Raw genomic sequence first — 22,171 nt, forward strand, 5'->3', positions numbered from 1 at the left:
AAGCCTTTGACAAGGTCCCACATAGGAGATTGGTGGGCAAAATGAGAGCACATGGTATTGGAGGTAGGGTACTGACATGGATAGAAGGTTGGTTGACAGACAGAAAGCAAAGAGTGGGGATAAATGGGTCCCTTTCAGAATGGCAGGCAGTGACTAGTGGGGTACCGCAAGGCTCGGTGTTGGGACCACAGCTATTTACAATATACATCAATGATTTGGATGAAGGGATTAAAAGTACCATTAGCAAATTTGCAGATGATACAAAGCTGGGTGGCAGTGTGAACTGTGAGGAAGATGCTATGAGGTTGCAGGGTGACTTGGACAGGTTGTGTGAGTGGGCGGGTGCATGGCAGATGCAGTTTAATGTGGAAAGCTAATGGCATGTTGGCCTTTATGACAAGAGGAGTTGAGTAGAGGAGCAAAGAGGTCCTTCTGCAGTTGTGCAGGCCCCTAGTGAGACCACACCTGGATTACAGTGTGCAGTTTTGGTCTCCAAATTTGAGGAAGGATATTCTTGCTATTGAGGGCGTGCAGCGTAGGTTTACTAGGTTAATTCCCGGAATGGCGGGACTGTCATATGTTGAAAGACTGGAGCGACTAGGCTTGTATACACTGGAATTTAGAAGGATGAGAGGGGATCTTATCGAAACGTATAAGATTATTAAGGGGTTGGACACGTTAGAGGCAGGAAACATGTTCCCACTGTTGGGGGAGTCTAGAACCAGGGGCCACAGTTTAAGAATAAGGGGTAGGCCATTTAGAACAGAGATGAGGAAAAACTTTTTTAGTCAGAGAGTTGTGAATCTGTGGAATTCTCTGCCTCAGAGGGCAGTGGAGGCCAATTCTCTGAATACATTCAAGAGAGGGCTAGATAGAGCTCTTAAGGATAGCGGAGTCAGGGGGTATGGGGAGAAGGCAGGAACGGGGTACTGATTGAGAATGATCAGCCATGATCACATTGAATAGCGGTGCTGGCTCGAAGGGCCGAATGGCCTACTCCTGCACCTATTGTTTTCTATTGGAGCAAATGTAAACTACATGAATATATATCCATAGCTGTCTCCAGATAAGCAGCAACATGAGTTGTCTAGGAATTCCTTTGCACAACTCCAAGAACAATAACACCATACCATGGAAGATTGGACGAGAATGATATGGTCCAAATTTTTGTTTGCTGGAATTGTGGATTTAACTGTTGCGTTTTCAGCAGAGCTTTAATTGACAGTGACACCATTTCTTCAGCATAAAACTCACCCAAAATGACAACCACAATGCAGCACCCAAATTCAACGTCACTGGTTTGAAAAGTAACAGTTCTTATTTATAAATCTTTGACTAATCCTTTTTCCTGAAGCCATGTTATTTAGAGGTCAAATCTCAGACTCCATTTATTAATCCTCTCAAATTTTTCAAATACAGTGTCAGTCAAAACACTGGAATGTTTTGTTGTAGAAGTCAAGTCACAGTCAATCGTAGTTTTGTGGCCTTGTGACCATTCCAGATTATTGCTGTGGATTTCTGCTCCTTAGGGTTTCTGTGGCCCCTTTGCTTAAGAAACATATCTCCACTGGACACTGTTCTTCATCAGCAGTACTTCTGACAACAGGAAGGACTTTGAACATTGCTATTGCGCCATGTACTCCCTCAGTAGCAATGCTCTTTTGCTACCGAAAGACTTTTGTGTTTAATTGTTATATGTCCCTTTTCAAGGTGGCTGCAAATTAAAATGCTGGCAGCTGCAAGAACTCACAGTAAAACAGGAGGCAAGGCACACTGTAACTGTCAGTTTTAGCACTGTCAGAGGGAAAACTAATGATGCTTTTCTGTGAAACATGCAATGAAAGATTTTGATCTTTATGAGGATTTTAACAAATGTCATCGGTGCACCATAATGCTATTTTAACACCATCATAAGGAGATAAAGCAATTGCTAGCCCTGTAGTAAATCATTTCGAAGGCACATTATAATGGTGACATCAAGTAAAATTTATCACCGAACCAAGGGCAGCACAGTGACGCAGCATTAGAGATGCTGCCTTGCAGTACCAGGTACCTGGGATCAATCCTGACCTCGGGTACTGTCTGTGTGGAGTTTGCACATTCTCCCTGTGACTACGTGGGTTTCCTCCAGGTGCTCCTGTTTCCTCCCACATCCCAAAGACGAGCGGGTTTGTAAGTTAATTGGCCGCTGTGGATTGCCCCTAGTGTGTTGGGAGTGGATGAGTAAGTGGGATTGCATAGAACTAGTGTGAACATGTCATCAATGATCGTCGTGACCTCAGGTGGGCCATTGGGCCTGTTTCCATGCTGTATCTCTAAACTAATCTAAGCACACAGGCAGATATTGGGATTCATGATCTCCACCGCTTCATCAATGAGGCATATTGATGAGAGAATGAAGTGAAATAAAGACTGAGAAATTTTGGGAGTGTAGTCCAGAACTTAGTTGCTTGGCAGTTGAATTCACAGCCACTAAAGATGGAATGATGAAAACCAAGCTTGTGTAAAAGATCAGAATTGAAGCTACACTGTGATGTTGGAATGATATGGGGCTGAATAAGATTAGGGGAAAGAGAAAAGTTTAAAAACAAGAACAGCAACATTAACTAATGTAAATGACACTAGTGAAGTGTGATCGGGGCTTGGTGAATGTTTGGACAGGAGCAGCAGAGTTCCGTCTGAGGTCAAGCTTAAAGATGTTCTTTGAGTAAAAGAATGTACAGGGAAATGTTGGAATAGCCAACTGTGTAATCACAAATGATTTGATAAGCAGATAAGCAGAAGGTGGGCAAAGCTAAGCTATGCTATGAATGTGTTTGTGGGGAAAAACCTATCGTTGAGGTTGCGTAGAATGTCAAGGTGCAGCCTGAGTCAGTGAGTTTGTGGCTCTGGCACCGTGTTAAAATTCAGGCACATTTCAATCTGTTCAGTTATAACTGACACTTCTTTCTGTGCCCATTTTTTAATTCAAGGGTGTCCGCAAATGCCATGAATTAATTCCAGAAATACCTAATCCCTGTTAAAAAAAATCTGCCAATGCCTGTTAAAAAATCCTTCCGTCCCAGTGGGGTTGCTGCACAGTAAGGTTTCACCTGTATCAGCAGCACACTCCAATGCACCCAGAATTCACTGCCTGAAGCCATTACAAGCTCGTATCATAGACAGTGAAGATGGTTATCAAGAATTACAACGGCATCTTTATCAATTGGGCAAGTGGACTGAGCAATGGCGAATGGAGTTTAATTCAGATAAGTGTGAATTGTATTTTGGAAGGTCATACCAGGCAGGGCCATAATAAGGAACAGTAGGGCCCTGGGGAGTGTTGTAGATCAGTGGGATCTAGGAGTACAGGTACACAGTTCTCTGAAAGTAGCATTGCCAGTGGATAGAATAACGAAGAAAGCTTTTGGCACACTGGCTGTCATCAATCAGGCCTTTGAGCATAGAAGTTCGGACGTTATATTACAATTATACAAGACATTGGTGAGGCTGCATTTGGAGTATTATGTTCAGTTTTGGACACCTCACTACAGGTAAGATACCATTAAGCTGGAAAGCGTGCAAAGAAGATTTCCAAGAATGTTGCCAGGACTTGAGGGTCTGAGGTAAAGGGAGAGAATAATTAGGCTGGGACTCAGTTCCTTGGAGTGCAGAAGACTAAGGAATGCTCTGATAGAAGTGTATAAAATCATGAGGGGACTAGATAGGGTGAATGCATGAAGTATTTTACCCAGAGTAGGGGATTTAAGAACCAGAAGACAGATGTTTAAGATGAGAAGAGAAAGATTTACTAGAAACCTGAGGAGCTCCTTTTTACACAAAGGCTCCAGAGGAGGTAAATGAGGCAGGTACTATCACAATGTTTATGGTTGATGGTGACGGGTATGTGGAACAGAGGAAATAGTTGGGACAGCTACAATAACAACATTTAAGAAACATTTGGGCAGGTACATGGATAGCAAAGGTTTGGAGAGACCGGCCAAATGCAGGCAGGTGGGACAAGTGTAGATGGGGACACTAGTCCCACCTCCCTGCGTGGGCAAGTTGGGCTGAAGGGCCTGTTTCCATGCCGTATGACTGAAAGGTATAGAGGGATATGGACCAAATATAGGTAAATGAGTCGAGCTTAGATGGGGCTTCTTGATTGGCATGGACAAGTTGGAAAGAAGTGGCTGTTTCTGTACTCTACAACAAGAGGGACCCAGGGCAGAAGGGTGTGACACAATTGGAGGAACTTTGTTGGATTGTTCCTGGGCCTGACCACAGCAGCTTCCCGCTGGTACCTGCAGACTGCTTGCCTCTTCCCACAGCAGACAGTCTGTCCCTGGCACTGAACAGGGAGTTTTAAGCTTCCCGTGGTCGGTGGACATTGCAGAGTTTTGGGTGTACAGTGGTTGTTGAGATCAACATGTTAATTTGATTTATGTTTGCTCTGTTGTTTTTTGCTTTCAATAAAGTTATTTATAAAACAAAAACAAAGTTTACGTTTGGAAAGAAGACTAGATATGCAGATGAATTGTGACTGTTCAAGAATGTACAACTGGAGATGGAGATTAAATGCAGCCTTGATGTGTTATCCACTCTCTGAGATTGTAAAAAACAATAAAGTTCAAATTATTTTGGGGATAAAACTAAGATAGGATAGGTCAAAGTAGAATACTCCTTTCTATTCATATCTTGAATTTACCTTAGAGATTTGCTTTGTTATTTTCAATATAAGGCGTGTTTGAGCATAAATGAAGCACAGATATGAAATAATTCAAAACAGTTAACTCCTCTCAGCTCAAAATACAGAATTATGCTTCACCTGTTCCTGCTTCCCAACAATCTGCTTGGAATAAATATTGCTCCAAAGAACAAGTGGGAAGGCAGGTACTCCTTTGATCCCTCTCGGCAATGAATTGCAATGATATTTATTTGACCTGTAGCCCTGTTGATTTAAGCTGGTTGCTGCTAATGCAAGATCTCGATCCCTTGGGGTGCTATATAACACCTGGTGTACCCAAAAGCTTGTATGAGATGAAAATGTTAGAAGTGACTTTTTATTTAAGTCTGGCTACTTCAACAAAATAATTAATCCTCTTTTACATGTTCTTCCTTGACCACACCCCAATTAATGATCAATTGGGAGCCAAGTGTCAATATTGCTCTAAAGCAATCAATGAAAGTTTTTCCTTCCAATTTCCCAATGAACACACACATTGGACACAATTCAACACTTCTTGGAATCAAGTTGATGATGCAAAGAGGTGCCAATATCAAACAGGTTTGTGATGCATTAAAAAATATAGGTTTTCCACATCTTGTTTGGACATTCTCATTCAGAGAATACCACAGCTTATAACCGCCATCCTTCCAGAGCCTCCAAGAACTAAAGACACATACACCCTACAAGCAATGCAGGAATAAAACCACAGGCACAATAGAAAACTGCCTTAAACAAAATAAAACTTTAGACATTTTGTTGCTACCAATAAAAATAACTGAAATTAAAACAGGGCTGGTTTAATAAACAGGCTGAAACCCAGACAAATATTTTCCTTGACAAACCCAAATGCGGTTTTCAGACTGCTGGCTCGCCAAGCTGATGCTGTGCCAAGGTAAATCACTTTGTGCGATGACACAAAATCGAAGAGGGAGAGTTTGTGAGAAAGGACAAAATACCATGGATGGAGGAAGTGTGCACGTAAGAGTGCACTAATGAAGCGCAGATGTGTAACGGATGCACTTGTGGGAATTAAGTTTTCTCGTGAAAGAAAACATCTCAAGAACCAGTGAAGGAAAAAATATCAACGCCAAAGGGCAAGAATCCTGGATATTACGGAAGAGGGGACAACCTTTACTTTATTTATTGCCCCTTAACAATGCCAGGATATCCAACATTCCTTTAACCTACACCCAGTACTCTACATTCCTTCCCCTAGCTACACAATTCGCACCTCAGCAACCCTCTAACTTTAAAACTTGCAACTATAATCCTTTTATCTCACACCTTATGTGTATTCATCTCTGACCTTTGTCCAAACACCTGCCTATCAAAACTCCCCCTCACCTCTGTTCACCTCTCACCTGCCATGCTTTGCCCTGCCTCTCCACTCTCTAGCTTTCTTTCTCCCCACTCCTGTAATCTGTCTGAAGAAGGGTCCAAAGCCAAAACCTCCCCTATCCATGTTCTCCAGGGATGCTGGCTGACCCGCTGAGTTACTCCAACTTTGTGTCTTTCCAGGATATCCAAACTCACTTTGTAACTAATTGTTCTTATTTACAGCTGACATAATCAGAAGAAACGGAATGGTGCACTTACGCTCATCTTCTGCCACTTCTTCATCTCCCGCCATCTCTGAGTCCTCTGGGGCTTTTGCCTTGTAGTATGTAGCTCGTATAATGGTCGGTTTTTGGGAATGTCTATGCTTATGGTGTCTCTCATATTGCTTCTGCTCTGTGCGCAACACAATCAGTGGTTTAGTGTCTTTGTTTTCAACCCTCGTCCGATGGAGCTCTTTGTTAAACTTGTCAGGTCGTGTACGGATGTGCCTTTCCTTTAAAAAAATCAGATCGGAGAATCCCCAGGTTAGCAAATTGCACTGCAGTTAAATGTCTAGAAACTTTACCTTACCTTGCAGGAGCCACACATGGCAATGCTGGGATGTGGTATCTGTCTGTGTTGTTGAGCTCACAACACTTTGTTTTCTTGCTAACTCCAAGGCGGTCCAATGTTGTGCTCCCTGCTGATGCATTCATGAGCTAAATGATGGTAGGGTTCCAGCTCTTAAAGAGCACCTGCACTGTGATCTGCTGTTGGAAGTATCTGTGGTGCACACATATCGAAAGCACCCCTGTGTCACTGCCACATATCATACTTTATGGATGCTTTACTCCTCCACAATGTCTCAACACTGGTGCCCCACAAGGATAGGTTCTCAGTCCTCTATTACAGTCACTCCACACTCAAAATTGTATGGCCAAATTCAGTTTTAATTCCATATACAAGATTGCAGGCAATACCACTGTGGTAGATTGCATCACTCACATGGATGAGATGGAGTACAGGAAGAAGATAGAGACTTTTGTGACATGGTATCAGCACAATAACCTCTCGCTCAATGTCAGCAAGACGAAGTAGCTAGGCAATGACTTCAGGAAGCGTGGTGGAGTACATGCTCCAATCAGCATCATCGGTGTGGATGTGGAAATAGTTGCGAGCTCCAAGTTCCTTGGAGTTAATATCACCAGTGATCTGTTGGGGACCAACCACTGGATACAACAGCCAAGAATGTACATCAATGCCTCTACTTCCTGAGGAGACTTAGGAAATGTGGCATGTCTCCAGTGACTCCACAGAAGCACAATATAAAGCATACTAATCGGGTTGCACCATAACTTGGTTTGGGAAGAGTTCTGCCCAAGACCGCAAGAAATTACGGAGAGTTGTTGATGTAGCCCAGTCCATCACACAAACTAGCCTTTCCACAATTGACCATCAACCCTTCACACTGCCTCAGATAAGTATCCAACATAATCAGAGATATGTTTCGATCATTACTTCTTATCTCTGCTCCAATCCAACAGAATGTACAGAAGCATGAAAGGATGCACCAACAGACTAATGAACAGCTTCTTCCCCTATGTTATCAGGCTCTGAATGGTCCTTCCATAAGCTCGGGTACGGTTCGATTCACCTCTATCCCATTGAGGATATTGCACTTTGTCTAAGGAACTGATGGGCTACAATGCTAAGACTATATTCTGTACTCTGTATCATCCCTATTGCTCTATCGATTGTAGTTGAGTTTGAACTGATTGTATCAATGTATGGTATATCTGATCGCGTTGATAGTCTGTAAAACAAATCTTTTCACTGTACCTGGGTACATGTGACAATAATAAACCAAGACCTTAACTTACCACTGAACCTATAAACATGGGTGGAGTGATGTGCAACACCACAGGCAGACCTGGAAAAGAGGAGGCCTCAGAAATCATCTCAAGCAGTGAATTTCCCTTCACTGAGAGAAATGTAATAAGAAATTCCATAAATATTGATGTTGTACCATTTAGTGTCACGTTCCTTCTCCCAAATTCATCCACCCCTCTCGCTGTCTCAGCACTTCTTAACCTGAACTGATTTCAAAACACACATTCACAACAATTGAATTTCAAAAATTAAATAATTACAGCAGAATTCCCCCAAGACTTGCATGATAAAGCAAAATGCAACAGGTTCTGTTAGAACACACTGGAAGAGTTCATCCCAGTCGCTTTGCTGACCAGGATGGAGGAAAAGGACTTCCTCCTAACACATTTGGGTATCCCAGCTGTTAGCCCAACTGGAGCTGAAGGCACTGTAGATATTTCTATTCAGCTCTTTCACATGCTTTTACTTCTCCCATGAATGAATGTGTAGACTGTGTACATCTGATATCTCCAAAACACTTCACCGAACATGCCTAACAGTATCATACTCTCATTATAGATACCAGATACCACCTAACCAGGCCCAATTCATGCATTAGGAGCACAGCGCAGCTGACGAGAAAGAGGATGTGTCATTGTCAATGTGTCATTGCCTGGCACAGCAAAGACCACCTCGGATATGGACACCACAAGATTTAAAAAGACTGGATTAGGGACATCTATTTCGCAGAGAGATACTTCTGAAACTGGTCAGTCACAATTAGACCAGGCCATTGTGGAGACTAGTCGTATCTTGTTCCCCAGAGGGAGAAGTCTCACGTCATTTCTGCCTTGGGAGACTTAGATAAGGACTTTGCAAGGGAACATTCACAGGAGTGTATTGCTGATGGATTTGGAGATATTTGGTCCATTGACCAGACTACCTGCCATCAAGTGAGAGACTTCAAGCAGCATGGGTAAGTTCATCTCCAACCACAAATTTCAGCAGAGCCAGAAGCACAACTTTTCGAGTTGGGAAATTATAAGCATATCCAGCTTGCCAGTCCCCCAGGTTCAATTGAGGCCCATGCAAAGATCATCCAAAGTCTTTGTGCCTCAGTCACACTCATTCATTCCACTCTGCTTGTTGCAACCCTGGAGCAAACTGCTGTACTTCAGGAGCAGTGAGTTGCCAATTGTTGCAGTTTTGTTACCAGGGCAGTCCATTGCCTTCTGGGAGTTAAATGCATGTTTTGGTGCAGAGAGCTTCGATGCCAACGATGCAGACTTGGCCAAACCACAGATAATCCATTGGACACCTGAGCCCTGAACCGTTCCACCAGCACAAAGGTGAATTGCAATTTTAGCAATTTTTTTTTAAAGTGCCATTTTGTTATCTTATATACCCTGGCCAAGAAAGGGTGAACCCCTTTCTGAAACAGATATAGTCAACATCGTTGGCTGCTTATGTGAGCTTGTCTAATGTGGCTACTGTGTATTATTTATCATATCAGTGAATGTTCTTCAAGAGCACTTCCAAAGCTTCCAACTTTTTTTGGAATATTCTAAGATTAAGAAACACCTTGTATATTCAAATCTTTCATTTTGCTGATGATTGAATCTCAAGGTGCATATCAAAACCCCTACACAGTTTTGTTCACACTTATAAATGGCTTGCAGCTGGAAAAGCACCAGGATCTTTCTGAATTGCAATGGTGGGTTTTGGAATGTTGTTTCTTGCTCTTTTCAGAATCTCACTGGAATCCCTAACCATCCCCACTGATAATCCTTACTATTTTCAAACCATCCTTGCTCAAGCCGCTTATCTACAAATTCCAATGTATATCTCAATAAAACAGCAACTTAATACTTGTCTTGCCATATCAAGTAGCATGTAGTCTTGGCACTTTGCCCTCTGGGATCATGCTGAATACAGCTTGTGCTGATTTGATCTATTGGCCAGTTGTTCGGGATCCTAAACTGAAATGAATTTGGGCAGTTTCTGCTCTGTTCTGAGTGGGCATTGAGCCCACATTTCAAAGTGCTTAACTTGGCGTTAGTGGGGCAATCACATTCAGAGTAACTTAGGAAATGGAAAACTGGCACATTGAAATAGTGGGATGTTCTTTTTCCAGAGGCTGTGGCTCAAAGTTGGAACGGTGTGGGCCAAATCTGGGCCAAAGGTTACTGGAACTGCTCAGATGCATTTTCAGTGACATTGTTCTTGACAACTAAATCGTGTTCTTCTGTCCTGGCATAGAAATCACGAACCTCAGAGGATTTTTTCTGTTGGGATCAACAAACCAGATTAAGCCACAACAGCATGGAGAAGTAGCTCCAGCATCCAAGCTTAGTAGGCAGCATGTTGAAAAGGTTTGATGATGGCACTTGGTGCATTCCTGATAGTATCTGAGGAGCATAAAATCTCAGTAACAAATTACACCTCTTTTAAAACACTTTGGCCCTTCATCTATCCGTCAAATGGTCAGACCTCTGATGTTACAGTGGAGATACACTGAGAGCCTTTTTAGGCAGGACCTGCTTCCAAACCTTGGAGCAGTTCAATTTAGTCTTAGCTATTTTTCTGTGTAATTGTCTTGGATCGATTTCTGATGAAAGATGAAAATGGAAGCCAGATGTTTGAATGCTTTGGTTTGCCTTCTTACCTCAGTCTGGGTGTAGGTGGCAGCTGCGTCTCTCTGCAGGAAGTTTGTGCTCATGTCAGTCATCTCTTTCTTCGTGCTATGAGTGGTTGTGTGATTTTCCTTCTTCGCCATCTTGTTCTGCACCTTGTTTATACTGTCGGCGCTGAGCCGATCTCTTCTCGGCGTGTTTACAGTCAATGTCTGAAGGAAAAGGGAGACTGGTTAACTGGCGTGGAAGAGCACTCTAATTTCTCCATTCACTTTTTTGATTGAACCTTTCTTCAGCTTTCACTGATATTATTTCTGTAATTTCAAAAACTACAGTAGTACATAAATAAAAAGCATTCTTACTATAAAATAAACTAAAATACACATCCACGATATTGGCTATGGGGCACAAATGAACTAATGGAATTACACATTCTCTGCAAGCAGCTTTGATCATTTCATTATATTCCTTCCCTACTGCTTACCCATTAATTGAGCACTTAATTCAGGTCACATCTTGCCAGGTTGATATTTGAACTCTTGATCTCTGTGTTCCTAACTTATTATTGCAATACAGTCTTTCAATTGCTTATACTTTCCTTTCAACAGCCTTAAAGACTGCTTATTGGCTCCTTCAGATGTACCACTGTCAGCTGCAGTACAACAAAAACGTACATCTGACTCTGCAAACCATAAGGTTTCAGCAGTAATTCCTTATTTCGTTTGCTCTCAAAGGAATTCACTTAATATCTAAATGGGATATTAGGAAATTGGGCAGGGAAAGTGACCGAAGTATCATTGGCTGAGTCTTTTGGGATCAGCGACCACAGGTCTATTAGCTTTAAATTAGTAATTGCTAAGGGCATGTTAACATTCTAAACTGGAGCAAAGCCAACTTTATTGGTGCAGACAGGAACTTGTGTAAAATTATTTGGAGTTCGTTGTTTGCAGGCAAAGGACATCTGGAAAGTGGGATTATTTTAAAAGTCTGATAGTGAGAGTTCAAGATATGTATGTTCCCATTAGAGTAAAGGGCAAGGTAGGTCGGAGTCAGGAACACTAAATGATGAGAGAAATCGAGGCTCTGGTCAGGAAAAAGGAGTCATGGGTCAGATATAGGTAACTGGGATCAATTGAATCCCTGGAGGAACACAGGGGATGGAGGAGTAGACTTCAGAAAGAAATCCGAAGACCAAAAAGGGGGCATGAGATAGCACTGGCAGATAAGATTAAGGAGAATCCAAAGAGATTTTATATTAAGGATAAAAAAGGATAACCAGGCCCCTCAGAAAATAAAGTGGTCATCTAAGTGTGAAGCCATAAGAGATTAGCAAAATCTTCAATGAATATTTCACCTCTGATTTACTGCAGAAAACAAGATGAAGACATGGGAAAGTTAATGGAGATGTCTTGGGGACAGTCTGTATTACAGTCAAAGAGGTATTGCATATCCTAAGATGTATGAGGGTAGATAAATCTCCCAGGCCTGATCAGATGTATACATAGACACAATGGAAAGCTAGAGAAGAAATTGCAGGAGCCCTGGTTGAGATATTTGAATCATCGTTAGACAGGGGCGAGGACTGGAGGGAGATGAATGTTGTGCCTCTATTTATGAAGGGCTGCAAAGAAAAATATGGGAACTATAGACCAATAAGCATAACATTTGTGGTAGGAAAGTTACTGGAGAGGATTTTGAGTGATAAGATATACATGCATTTGGAAAGACAGGAGTTGATTAGGGATAGTCGGCATCTCACAAATTTGACTGAATTTTTTGAAGATGTAACCAAGGCTAACAAGGGCAAAGATGCAGATGTTGTCAATAAGGACTTCAGCAAAGCTTTCATAAAGTTCTGCTTGATAGACTGCTCTCGGAGGTTAGACCACATGGGATCCAGGATAAGCTAGTTAACTGGTTACAAAATTGGCTTCATGATGTAAAGCAGAGGGTGGTGGGGAAAAGTTATTTTTCGAACTGGAGGCCTATGACTAGAGTTGAGCCTCGGATCAGAGCAGAACACATTTCTGTTTGTCATCTATATCAACGAATTGCATCAGACTAGTAAATTTGAGATAATACTAAAAGAGGTGATTTCGTAGACAGTGAAGATGGTTATAAAGAATTACAGGATCTTGATCATCTGGGCAAGTGTGTCAAGGAATAGTGGATGCATTTTAATTTGGATAAGTGTGAGGGCGTGGAAAGTCAAACCGGGGCAGGACCTTCACAGTGCATAGTAGGGATCTGGGGAGTGTGCAGAGCAGAGGGATATCGGAGTACAGGTACAAAGTTCCAGAAAGTGGTGTCACAGAAGGATAGGGGGGTAAAAAAGGCTTTTGGCACATTGGCCTTCATTAGTAAGGGAACTGAGTCTAGAAGTTGGGATATTATATTATAGTGTATAAACATTTGTAAAGTCATACATGAAGTAGTTTGTTCAGTTTTGGTCACCATTTTGTAGGAAAGATGCCATTAAGCTGAAAAGAGTGCAGAGAAGATTTACGAGGATGTTGCTGGGAGTCAGAGTTCTGAGCTAAAGGAGAGGTTGGGCAGGCTGATTTTATTCCTTGGCGTGCAGGAGCTGAGGAGTGATATCACAAAGTTGTATACAATCTCGAGGGGAATAGATAGGGTAAATGCACAATCTTTTTTCCCCCAGGATGGCAGAATCAACAACTAGAGGGCATAGGTTTAAGGTAAGTGGGGAAAGATTTAATAGGAACCTGCAGGCCAACCTTTTCACACAGAAGGTGATGGCATATGGAATGAACGGCCAGAGGAAGTCGTTCAGGCACGTACAATACCAATATTCAAAAGTCATTTGGACAGGTAAGGATTGGAAACATTTAAAGGGATATGAGCCAAGCATAAATGAACATAGAACAGGACAGCAAAGGAACAGGTCCTTCGCTGCACAATATCCCTCCATTCCCTACTTTATGGAGCATGCTTTGAGGGGGCGTCTTGGTCGACGTGGCCGTTAGGCTGAGGGGCCTGTTAACCTGCTGTATGACTCCATGATTCTATTTGATCACCTGATCCTGCAGAATAGATTAATATTCAATCGATATCAACGTCATATAAATACTACCAGCATTACCACTTAACCTCTTTCCATTTCCCATCTGTTCATTTACAGTAATTATAACCATCTTTTTAATTCTCCATTTATGGTCGACATTTTCAGATATGGTCTATTAATTACTCATGGGCTCATAAAGAGCCATAGAGTATACAGCATGGAAACAGGCCCTTCGGCCTAACTTGCCCATGCTGACCAAATGTCCCATGTACATGAGTTTCACCTGCCCTTGTCTGACCCATATCCCTCTAAACCTTTCCTACCCATGTACCTGTCCAAATGTCTTTTACTGGTAGAATCTTTTTCTCGAAGAATCTACCTTTGAGGATAAACAAAAAAATTACAGATTAACTTTAAAGATCACCAGATGATATTCAACAAGCAGGAAACTTTTTTCAACATTTTAAAATATGTTTTCTTCATTCACATCAGTGAAATAGATTCTATAGTTGTTTATCTCTACTGGGTCTGTGTGTGGAAGGAAGGAGTGAAAATAAGGAATTAAGTCAGATTGCTGGTTTATTGTGAAGGGATAAAATAATAAACTGAATTGTGAACCTTTCATATAACCCAAAGATGATGAGCAGAACACTCACTGAAAGGTTCACAATAGTATTTGGTGGTCAGACCTAATCCACATTCCTGCAAGCAGAGGTGCTGAGCACTGAAAGGAGAAGAGACTGATAACACATACTATTTCACTTCAAATTACCAAATGTATTTGAATGTGACAACAAAATGCCTGTTATGGGAAATTGACTCAATGAACAAGAGTTTTGAAAATAAAACTTGCAGGTGATGGAAATCTGAAATATAAACAGAAAAATGCTGGAACACTCAGCAAGTCAAGAGCTATCTGTGGGAAAGAGGAACAGAGTTAATGTTTCAGGTCTGAGACTCCAAAAATAAAGTATTTTTCAGTTACAGAGGAGGTGCGATAAGGATGGATAAGAAAGGGAATATCTCTGACAAGATGAGCTGTAATATGCAGGTAGACTGGGAAAATCAGGTTGGTTCTGGACCCCAAGAAAGGGAGTTTGTAGAGTGCCTCCGAGATGGATTCTTAGAGCAGCTTTTACTAGAGAGAAGGCAATTCTGGATGTAGTGTTGTCCAATGAACCAGATTTAATAAGGGAACTCAAGGTAAAGGAACCGCTTGGAGGTTTTAATCTGCAATTTGAGAGGGAGAAGGTTAAATCAGGAATGTCAGTGTTGCAGTTGAACAAAGGGGACTATGAAGGCATGAGAGAGAAGCTGACCAAGGTCGAATGGAAAAGGATCCTGGCAGGAATGACGGTGGAACAGCAATGGCAGGAATTTCTGGGCATAATCCAGAAGATGCAGGATCATTTCATTCCAAAGAGGAAGAAAGATTCGAAGGGGAGTAAGAGGCAACCGTGGCTGACAAGGGAAGTTAAAGATGGAATAAAACTAAAAGAAAAGATGTATAAGATAGCAAAGAGTAGCGGGAAGCCAGAGGATTGGGCAACTTTCAAAGGACAATACAAGATAGCAAAAAGGGTAATACGGGCTGAAAAGATGAGGTATGAAACTAAGCTGGCCAAGAATATAAAGAAGGACAGTAAAAGCTTCTTTAGGTATGTTAAGAGAAAAAGATTAGTAAAGACAAATGTGGATCAAGGGAGACAGAGAAACTGAAAGAAATTAGCATTAGGCAAGAAATAGTATTGGGTAGACTGATGGGACTGAAGGTTGATAAATCCCCAGGCCCTGATGGTCTGCATCCCAGGGTACTCAAGGAGGTGGCTCTAGAAATAGTCGACGCATTGGTGATCATTTTCCAATGTTCAATAGATTCAGGATCAGTTCCTGTGGATTGGAGGGTAGCTAATGTTATCCTGTGGATTGGAAGGTAGCTAATGTTATCCCACTTTTCAAGAAAGGAGTGAGAGAGAAAACGGGGAATTATAGACCAGTTAGCCTGACATCGGTGGTGGGGAAGATGCTGGAGTCAATTATTAAAGAGGTAATAATGGCGCATTTGGATAGCGGTAAAAGGATTGGTCCAAGTCAGCATGGATTTATGAAGGGGAAATCCTGCTTGACTAATCTTCTGGTAAAATGGATGATGTAGAGCCAGTGGATGTAGTGTATCTACACTTTCAGAAAGCCTTTGACAAGGTCCCACACGGGAAGTTGGTGAGCAAAATTAGAGCACATGGTATTGGGGGTAGGGTATTGACATGGATAGCGAATTGGTTGGCAGACAGGAAGCAATGAGTAGGAATAAATGAGTCCTTTTCAGAATGGCAGGCAGTGGAGAGTGGAGTACCGCAAGGCTCGGTGCTGGGGCCGCAACTATTTACAATATATATTAATGATTTGGATGATGTAATTAGAAGTAACACTAGCAAGTTTGCGGATGACACAAAGCTGGGTGGCAACTGTTAACTGCAAAGAGGAAGTTAGGAGGTGGCAGGGTGATTTGGACAGGTTGAGTGAGTGGGCAGGTGCATGGCAGATGCAGTATAATGTAGATAAATGTGAGGTTATCCACTTTGGCGACAAAAATAAGGAGGCAGATTATTATCTCAAAGATGTCAGATTAGGTAAAGGGGAAGTGCAACGAGACCTTGGTGTCCTTGTACACCCGTCACTGAAAGTAAGCGTGCAGGTACAGCAGGCAGTGAAGAAAGCTAATGGCATGTTGGCCTTCAAAACGAGAGGATTTGAGTACTGGAGCAAAGAAGTTCTTCTGCAGTTGTATGGGGCACTGGTGAGACCACATCTGGAGTATTGTGTGCAGTTTTGGTCTCCTAATTTGAGGAAGGACATCCTTGAATGAGCAACACTTAATGTGGTGGGACCTGTGCTCTTTATTGAGCTGTCCAAAGCAACAAAAGGTGATTTTCTGCAACAAAAAGATGGTTTGATCACCCTACCTGTTTGCAAACACACATCTGAAGTGCCTTGAAACATTTTTGCCTTGTTACATTTCCAATACCAATGGAAGTTGTTCTTCCAAAGAAATATATAATCTGATTTCCCAATTGCTTGTTTTGATATTCATCTTACACTTGAGCAGCCGATGGATATACTTTAACTTGTCAATCCCTTTAAATAACTTGCACTGCTCGGTTATCTATTTCTGTTCATGTATTCCTTTGCCCGACAAAAAAAATTACTGACACAAAGTGATGGAGTAATTCAGCAACACAACCAGCATCCCTACGTGCTGAGTTGCTCCAACACCTAGTGTCTTTTTTCGTAAACCAGTATCTGCGGATCCTTGTTGTAAAAAAAATTATTGTCTCTCCGTTAAAAGTTGCATTTGCATGGCAGCTTGAGATATCGTCAAGTGATTTATAGCGAATCACTTCGCTATAGTGAATTATTCCAAACTATAGGAAATAGAGCTCACACAATGATCACAACATAGCAAAGTAATCAAGACCAAATGGTCTGTTTTTCTTATCCACATTAAGTGACGGTGCTATTTTCAGGGAGTGGAGATGATTGCATATTTCCCATGTCAATGAAGCTTGGTGGGTGCATTGCTGTAAATGAATGAGATTGATATTATGCACAGGATTTGCATGTTACAATCCTGACATTATCCTGTCCCCAACCGATTGACTGACAATAGAAATCCTTTCCTCCAAAATATTTAATGTACAAAACAAAATATTTTGTGATTTTCCCCTGCTATTCAAATGTGTGCCATGGGATCTTTAGAATCCATCGTTAAGGCAGCAGGAAACTTTGTTTAGGATCTCATTTCAAAGACAGTGCATCTGACACTACATTATACCCCCAGTGCTGCACCAGAATATCAGTTATTTTTTTAATCCTCAGGTTTCTGTGATGAGTTGAATGAATGAATGAATGAATGAATGAATGAATGAATGAATGAATGAATGAATGAATGAATGAATGGGTTTATTGACCAAGTATGTACACATACAAGGAATGTGCCTTGGTGCTCCGCTCGCAAGTAACAACACAAACATACACTAAACAATTAAGAATAAAGTGTAAAACATTAAAACATTAAGAATACAACATTACAGTTTAAACATGTGAGTGAAATAAACCACAGCAAAAAGAGACTACAGACTTTTGGTTATTGAGTAGAGCTGCTACTCACGGAAAAAAACTGTTTTTATGTCTGGCTGTGGCTGCTTTGACAAACTCACAACCATCTAATTTAGAGGCAAGATGTTTTCAGCCAAAGCAAGGCTGGCACATGAGGAACTATTTGTGTTAACATGCATCATTTTGAGCACCGATTAGTATAAGCATGTGTTGTTTGAGTAGGAAATAGGTTCAGAAACAGTTAACTCTTGTTTCAGTCAAGAGAGAACGTTTCAACATTACCATCCAACTTTAAATGTGGATTTGGTTGAAGCAACAGTAATCCCATATGGTCTATCTGTTTTCCTTTGAAACCAAGTTACCTTGCCCTTCTGTTCACCTTGTCTTCATTTTGGATCAGTGGCTAATGAGGAGGTAGGAGACTATGACAGTCAGTATCTCAGCTAGAGTATAACAAGCATATGTAGATCGATAGCCTCATTCACAATCCCTGACAGAGATTGAACAACTCTGAAATGTTACTTGATAAGTGAATTAATTCAGTTGTTGCATCGATGCAGTGGGTAATGGCAATAACTACGTTCACATATAATCTTTCTTTCCAAACATAGATTTCCAGGCAGGGGAAATATAGACCTATTTAATTTGAAACTGACTTTAATGTCCTCTCACCAACCATTATTCCATTCCTTCCATAGTGGGTCGATTAATGCTTTGTCTAATTCCACATTTTTAAAATAATTCCAATTGATAATTTTTAGTCTGAGACAGCTGGTCAATCACAGGCAGAGAGGTGTGAAGTTGCTATTTGCAGAAATCCTCTAAGCAACACGGACTTTTGGTTCACCCTGCATACTACCTCCCTGATTGTTTCAAAACGCAGTCAGGTTTTGATTTATGGGAAGCAAGGGCACTTTTGTGGAAACAGCTGTTTGTATTATGTAGGAGGGAAAGTATTTGCAGAGAGACCAAATTGTAGAACAGGTGTCCACCTGTTACTATTTCAAATATGGAATTGACAATGTACAATGAAGCTTGATAATATATTTCCAATTTTATATAAATCATTTTGCTCCCTGCCTCGGTCAGCAACAGTATTGTCCTAGATACACCCCTAAAGTTAGCGTCACAAAAGCATCACAAAATGGGATATGCAATTCAAGCAATGGCTTCCCTTTATCAATGAAAAAATCCTATAAAATATCAATATGTGAAATTGAGTATAATAATACTACAATGCAGGTACAGCTCTAAGGTACCCAAATATTGTGCACAGGATTTCATTCTATTTTATTTCAGCTCAGAACAATTATTGTTTCCACCACTGCCAAGTACAATTATTATTTGAAAGACCCCTTTTCACAAACAAAGAAAGCAGAAGAGAATGTGTTGTGGTGATTTAAACAATCATTCAGGAATGTAGTTTGCAACTGCAGTTCTAACTGTTGATGATTTATTCTGGACTGTTGCTGAACTGATTTGTTACTACCAATCAGTTACTACCAATTCATGAATGGGATGAGGAAATTACTGTTGATTTGCAGTAGTCATGTCCCAACAAGCTACAGAGAGTTATACAAAGCAAGAAAAGTTAAAGTGAGATGTTGTCTGACAAAATATCAAGCCTGTGCTACAAAGGAAAGCATTTTTAGGGAATATGGTATAGGGAAAGGATGAAGCAATGGGTGACAATTGGACAATTCAATTCTGTTAGCGAAGCACATTCTTAATGTGTGTGGTGAAGAGCAGTGAGTATCTGAAGGTTGAGATGACAGCTCTTCTTCAATCCAACAAAAGGATAGTTGTGATTTCTCCGCAGTTCTTCTTTTCTCACTGCCATCTTCAAGGTAGCCCCTTGAAATGCAATTCCCCAGATCATCTCCATATCATTCTCCAATGGAGTAGGAATGTAGCTCCTCCTGCCACATGGAAAGTTAAAGCAGACCAGCAGAGACGCATTAAGGGAAAGAGCAAGAATTACAATTTGGGTTTGTGGGAGAGGGAGAGGGAGGGGTGGAAACAAAAGTATAGAAAGAGATTGCAATTGGGTAAGATGAGGTTAGTTCAGAAGAGGCTAATTTGGAGTATTGAAACCATTTTGTTTAAATGGTATTTTATGATCTAAACCAAGTGATGATATACTCTGAGAGTTCATGCTTTGTGACTCTCATTTCGATTTCCCTCTGTTGAAAAAACATGCCTGCGTTGATTATTGTGGTTGGCATATGGAGAGTCTAGGTTTCGGTCAGCCATAATGACCTGCGTGAATTGGACTTACTTAGTTACTGGAGATAGTCAGATCTCATGAAACTGTGGTCCTGTATATGATTTTAACTTCAAGAGTAAGAGAGGTAGAACATTTAAATCGAGCAGAAACAAGTGTCTTACCTCTTCCAATTTTTCAATATGCTTGACCAATTTGGTTGTTATGGAATGCAGCTTTAAGAGGTCCAATCCAAAGATGGTGTCTTCTAAAAGTTCCACCATGGAGAACTGCAGACAAAATGAAAACACTTTGGCACAATATTTAATCAAAATATAAATCACAGGCCACAATAAAATTACACAATTACCTAACACTCAAATGAAAAACTAGACTTGAGTGAAAATGACTGTCCCACCCTATCCACCACCAACACATATTGGACGACAATATGGTGACAGTATAAATATAATGGTAAACATGTGACAAATATTATTGAAGACCTTGTTCAGTAATAATTAGAAAATGTTAAAAGTTCCATGGAATAGTTAAAATCAGGGTGGCTATCTCACAAATTGATTGTGTGTTGAATGGAGTAGAGTTTGATCCTTCAGTTATCTGCATGGAAACCGGAATCTGTCAATGTTTAGATCAAGAGTATTGCCATGTAGTCTTATATTTATCCTTCTGACAAAATAAGATGATGGTCATAGCAAGATCACGTTCCAAGCATTGCATCAAGAGAACTCCCTTTGGAACTAACAGGAATGAAAGGGTTAACTTATGATGAGCGTTTGACAGCACTGGGCCTGTACTCGCTGGAGTTTAGAAGAATGAGGGGGGACCCCATTGAAACGTACTGAATAATGAAAGGATGTGGAGAGGTTGCAGCTTCGATGGCAGCCTCACCTACAGTCTGTCTGTCCTTTTCGTCTTTTTTATATAGACAATAGACAATAGGTGCAGGAGTAGGCCATTCGGCCCTTCGAGACAGCACCGCCATTCAATGTGATCATGGCTGATAATTCTCAATCAGTACCCCGTTCCTGCCTTCTCCCCATACCCCCTGACTCCGCTATCCTTAAGAGCTCTATCTAGCTCTCTTTTGAATGCATTCAGAGAATTGGCCTCCACGGCCTTCTGAGGCAGAGAATTCCACAGATTCACAACTCTCTGGCTGTTATTTTTGGGATGTTTAAAAAGTATGTGTTAATGTTCTCTGGTTTGTTTTATGTGGGGAGTGGGCAGGGGGGTCGGGGGAAACTTTTTTCAATCTCTTACCTTGCCGGAGATGCGATTGTTTTCTGTATCGTATCTCTGGTCGCTCTGCGGCCTAACATCGTGGAGCTGGAGGGCTTGCCCGGGACTGACTTTGAGCCCCACTGCAGGGACGTGGACTTACCATCAGAGCGTGCGATCCCTTGCCTGGGATCGACGCTCCAACTGCGGCCTGCGGACTTTAACATCAAGGAGCTCGCAGTCTGGGGTTGAGACCGATGTCAGGAAGCTCCGAAGCCGCATGAAGTTCGACAAGCCCCGACCCGGCGTCCGATCACCGAGCAAGGGAGCTGAGATTTCCCCCCCCCATGCAGGAGCTTAATCACCCCGACGGAAGACCCGATCACCGGCTATGGGAGCAAGATCATTCTGTCAATAGAAGGTTAGAGGCCCCTCGACCAGTGGAGGACAAAGAAGGGAAGAGATTGAACTTTTTTTCGCCTTCCATCACAGTGAGGGATGTAGAGGAGTCAGTGTGGTGGATGTTCTTGTTAAAACGTATTTTGTGTGTTCTACTTTTTATTGTTATGACTGTATGAAATTCCTCGTATGTTGCAAAACATACTTGGCTAATAAAGTATGATTATGATTATGATGTTTTCACTAGTGGGAGAGTCTAGGTCATAATTAAAGGATGTTCCTTTAGGAGGGAGATGCGAAGGAATTTCTTTGAGGATGGTGAATCTATAGAATTCTTTGCCACAGAATTCTGTGGAGGTCAAGTCAATGGATATTTTTAAAGCAGAGATAGATAGATTCTTGATTAGTACGGGTGTCAGGGGCTATGGGGAAAAGGCTGGAGAATGGGGTTAAGAGGGTGAGATAGATCAGCCATGGTTGAATGGGGGTGGTCTTGATGGGCCGAATGGCCTAATTCTGGTCCTATCACTTATGACCTTATAACTTCCTAATCCAAAACGACACCTATCGATGTTTGCCAGAATCCACCTGACTCGCTGTTACTCGAGCACCTTGTGTCTTTTGTAAATGATATCTGCAGTTCCTTGTGTCTATGTCTTCCT

General features: G+C 41.5%; 1 protein-coding gene across 1 annotated transcript in view; it reads right to left on the reverse strand.

Moving 5' to 3' along the window:
• Positions 1-22,171, reverse strand: part of LOC144597808 (olfactomedin-like protein 2B) — a 53,642-nt gene that overhangs the window by 20,879 nt on the left and 10,592 nt on the right. The window contains exons 3-5 of the mRNA XM_078407414.1: positions 20,057-20,161; positions 10,560-10,739; positions 6,305-6,539 (exon numbers count right to left, since the gene is read on the reverse strand). Coding sequence (XP_078263540.1) covers positions 6,305-6,539; positions 10,560-10,739; positions 20,057-20,161 — 520 coding nt within the window. The remainder of the gene's footprint in view (positions 1-6,304; positions 6,540-10,559; positions 10,740-20,056; positions 20,162-22,171) is intronic.

Source organism: Rhinoraja longicauda, chromosome 11, assembly GCF_053455715.1.
Source record: "Rhinoraja longicauda isolate Sanriku21f chromosome 11, sRhiLon1.1, whole genome shotgun sequence".
Lineage (NCBI taxonomy): Eukaryota > Metazoa > Chordata > Chondrichthyes > Rajiformes > Arhynchobatidae > Rhinoraja > Rhinoraja longicauda.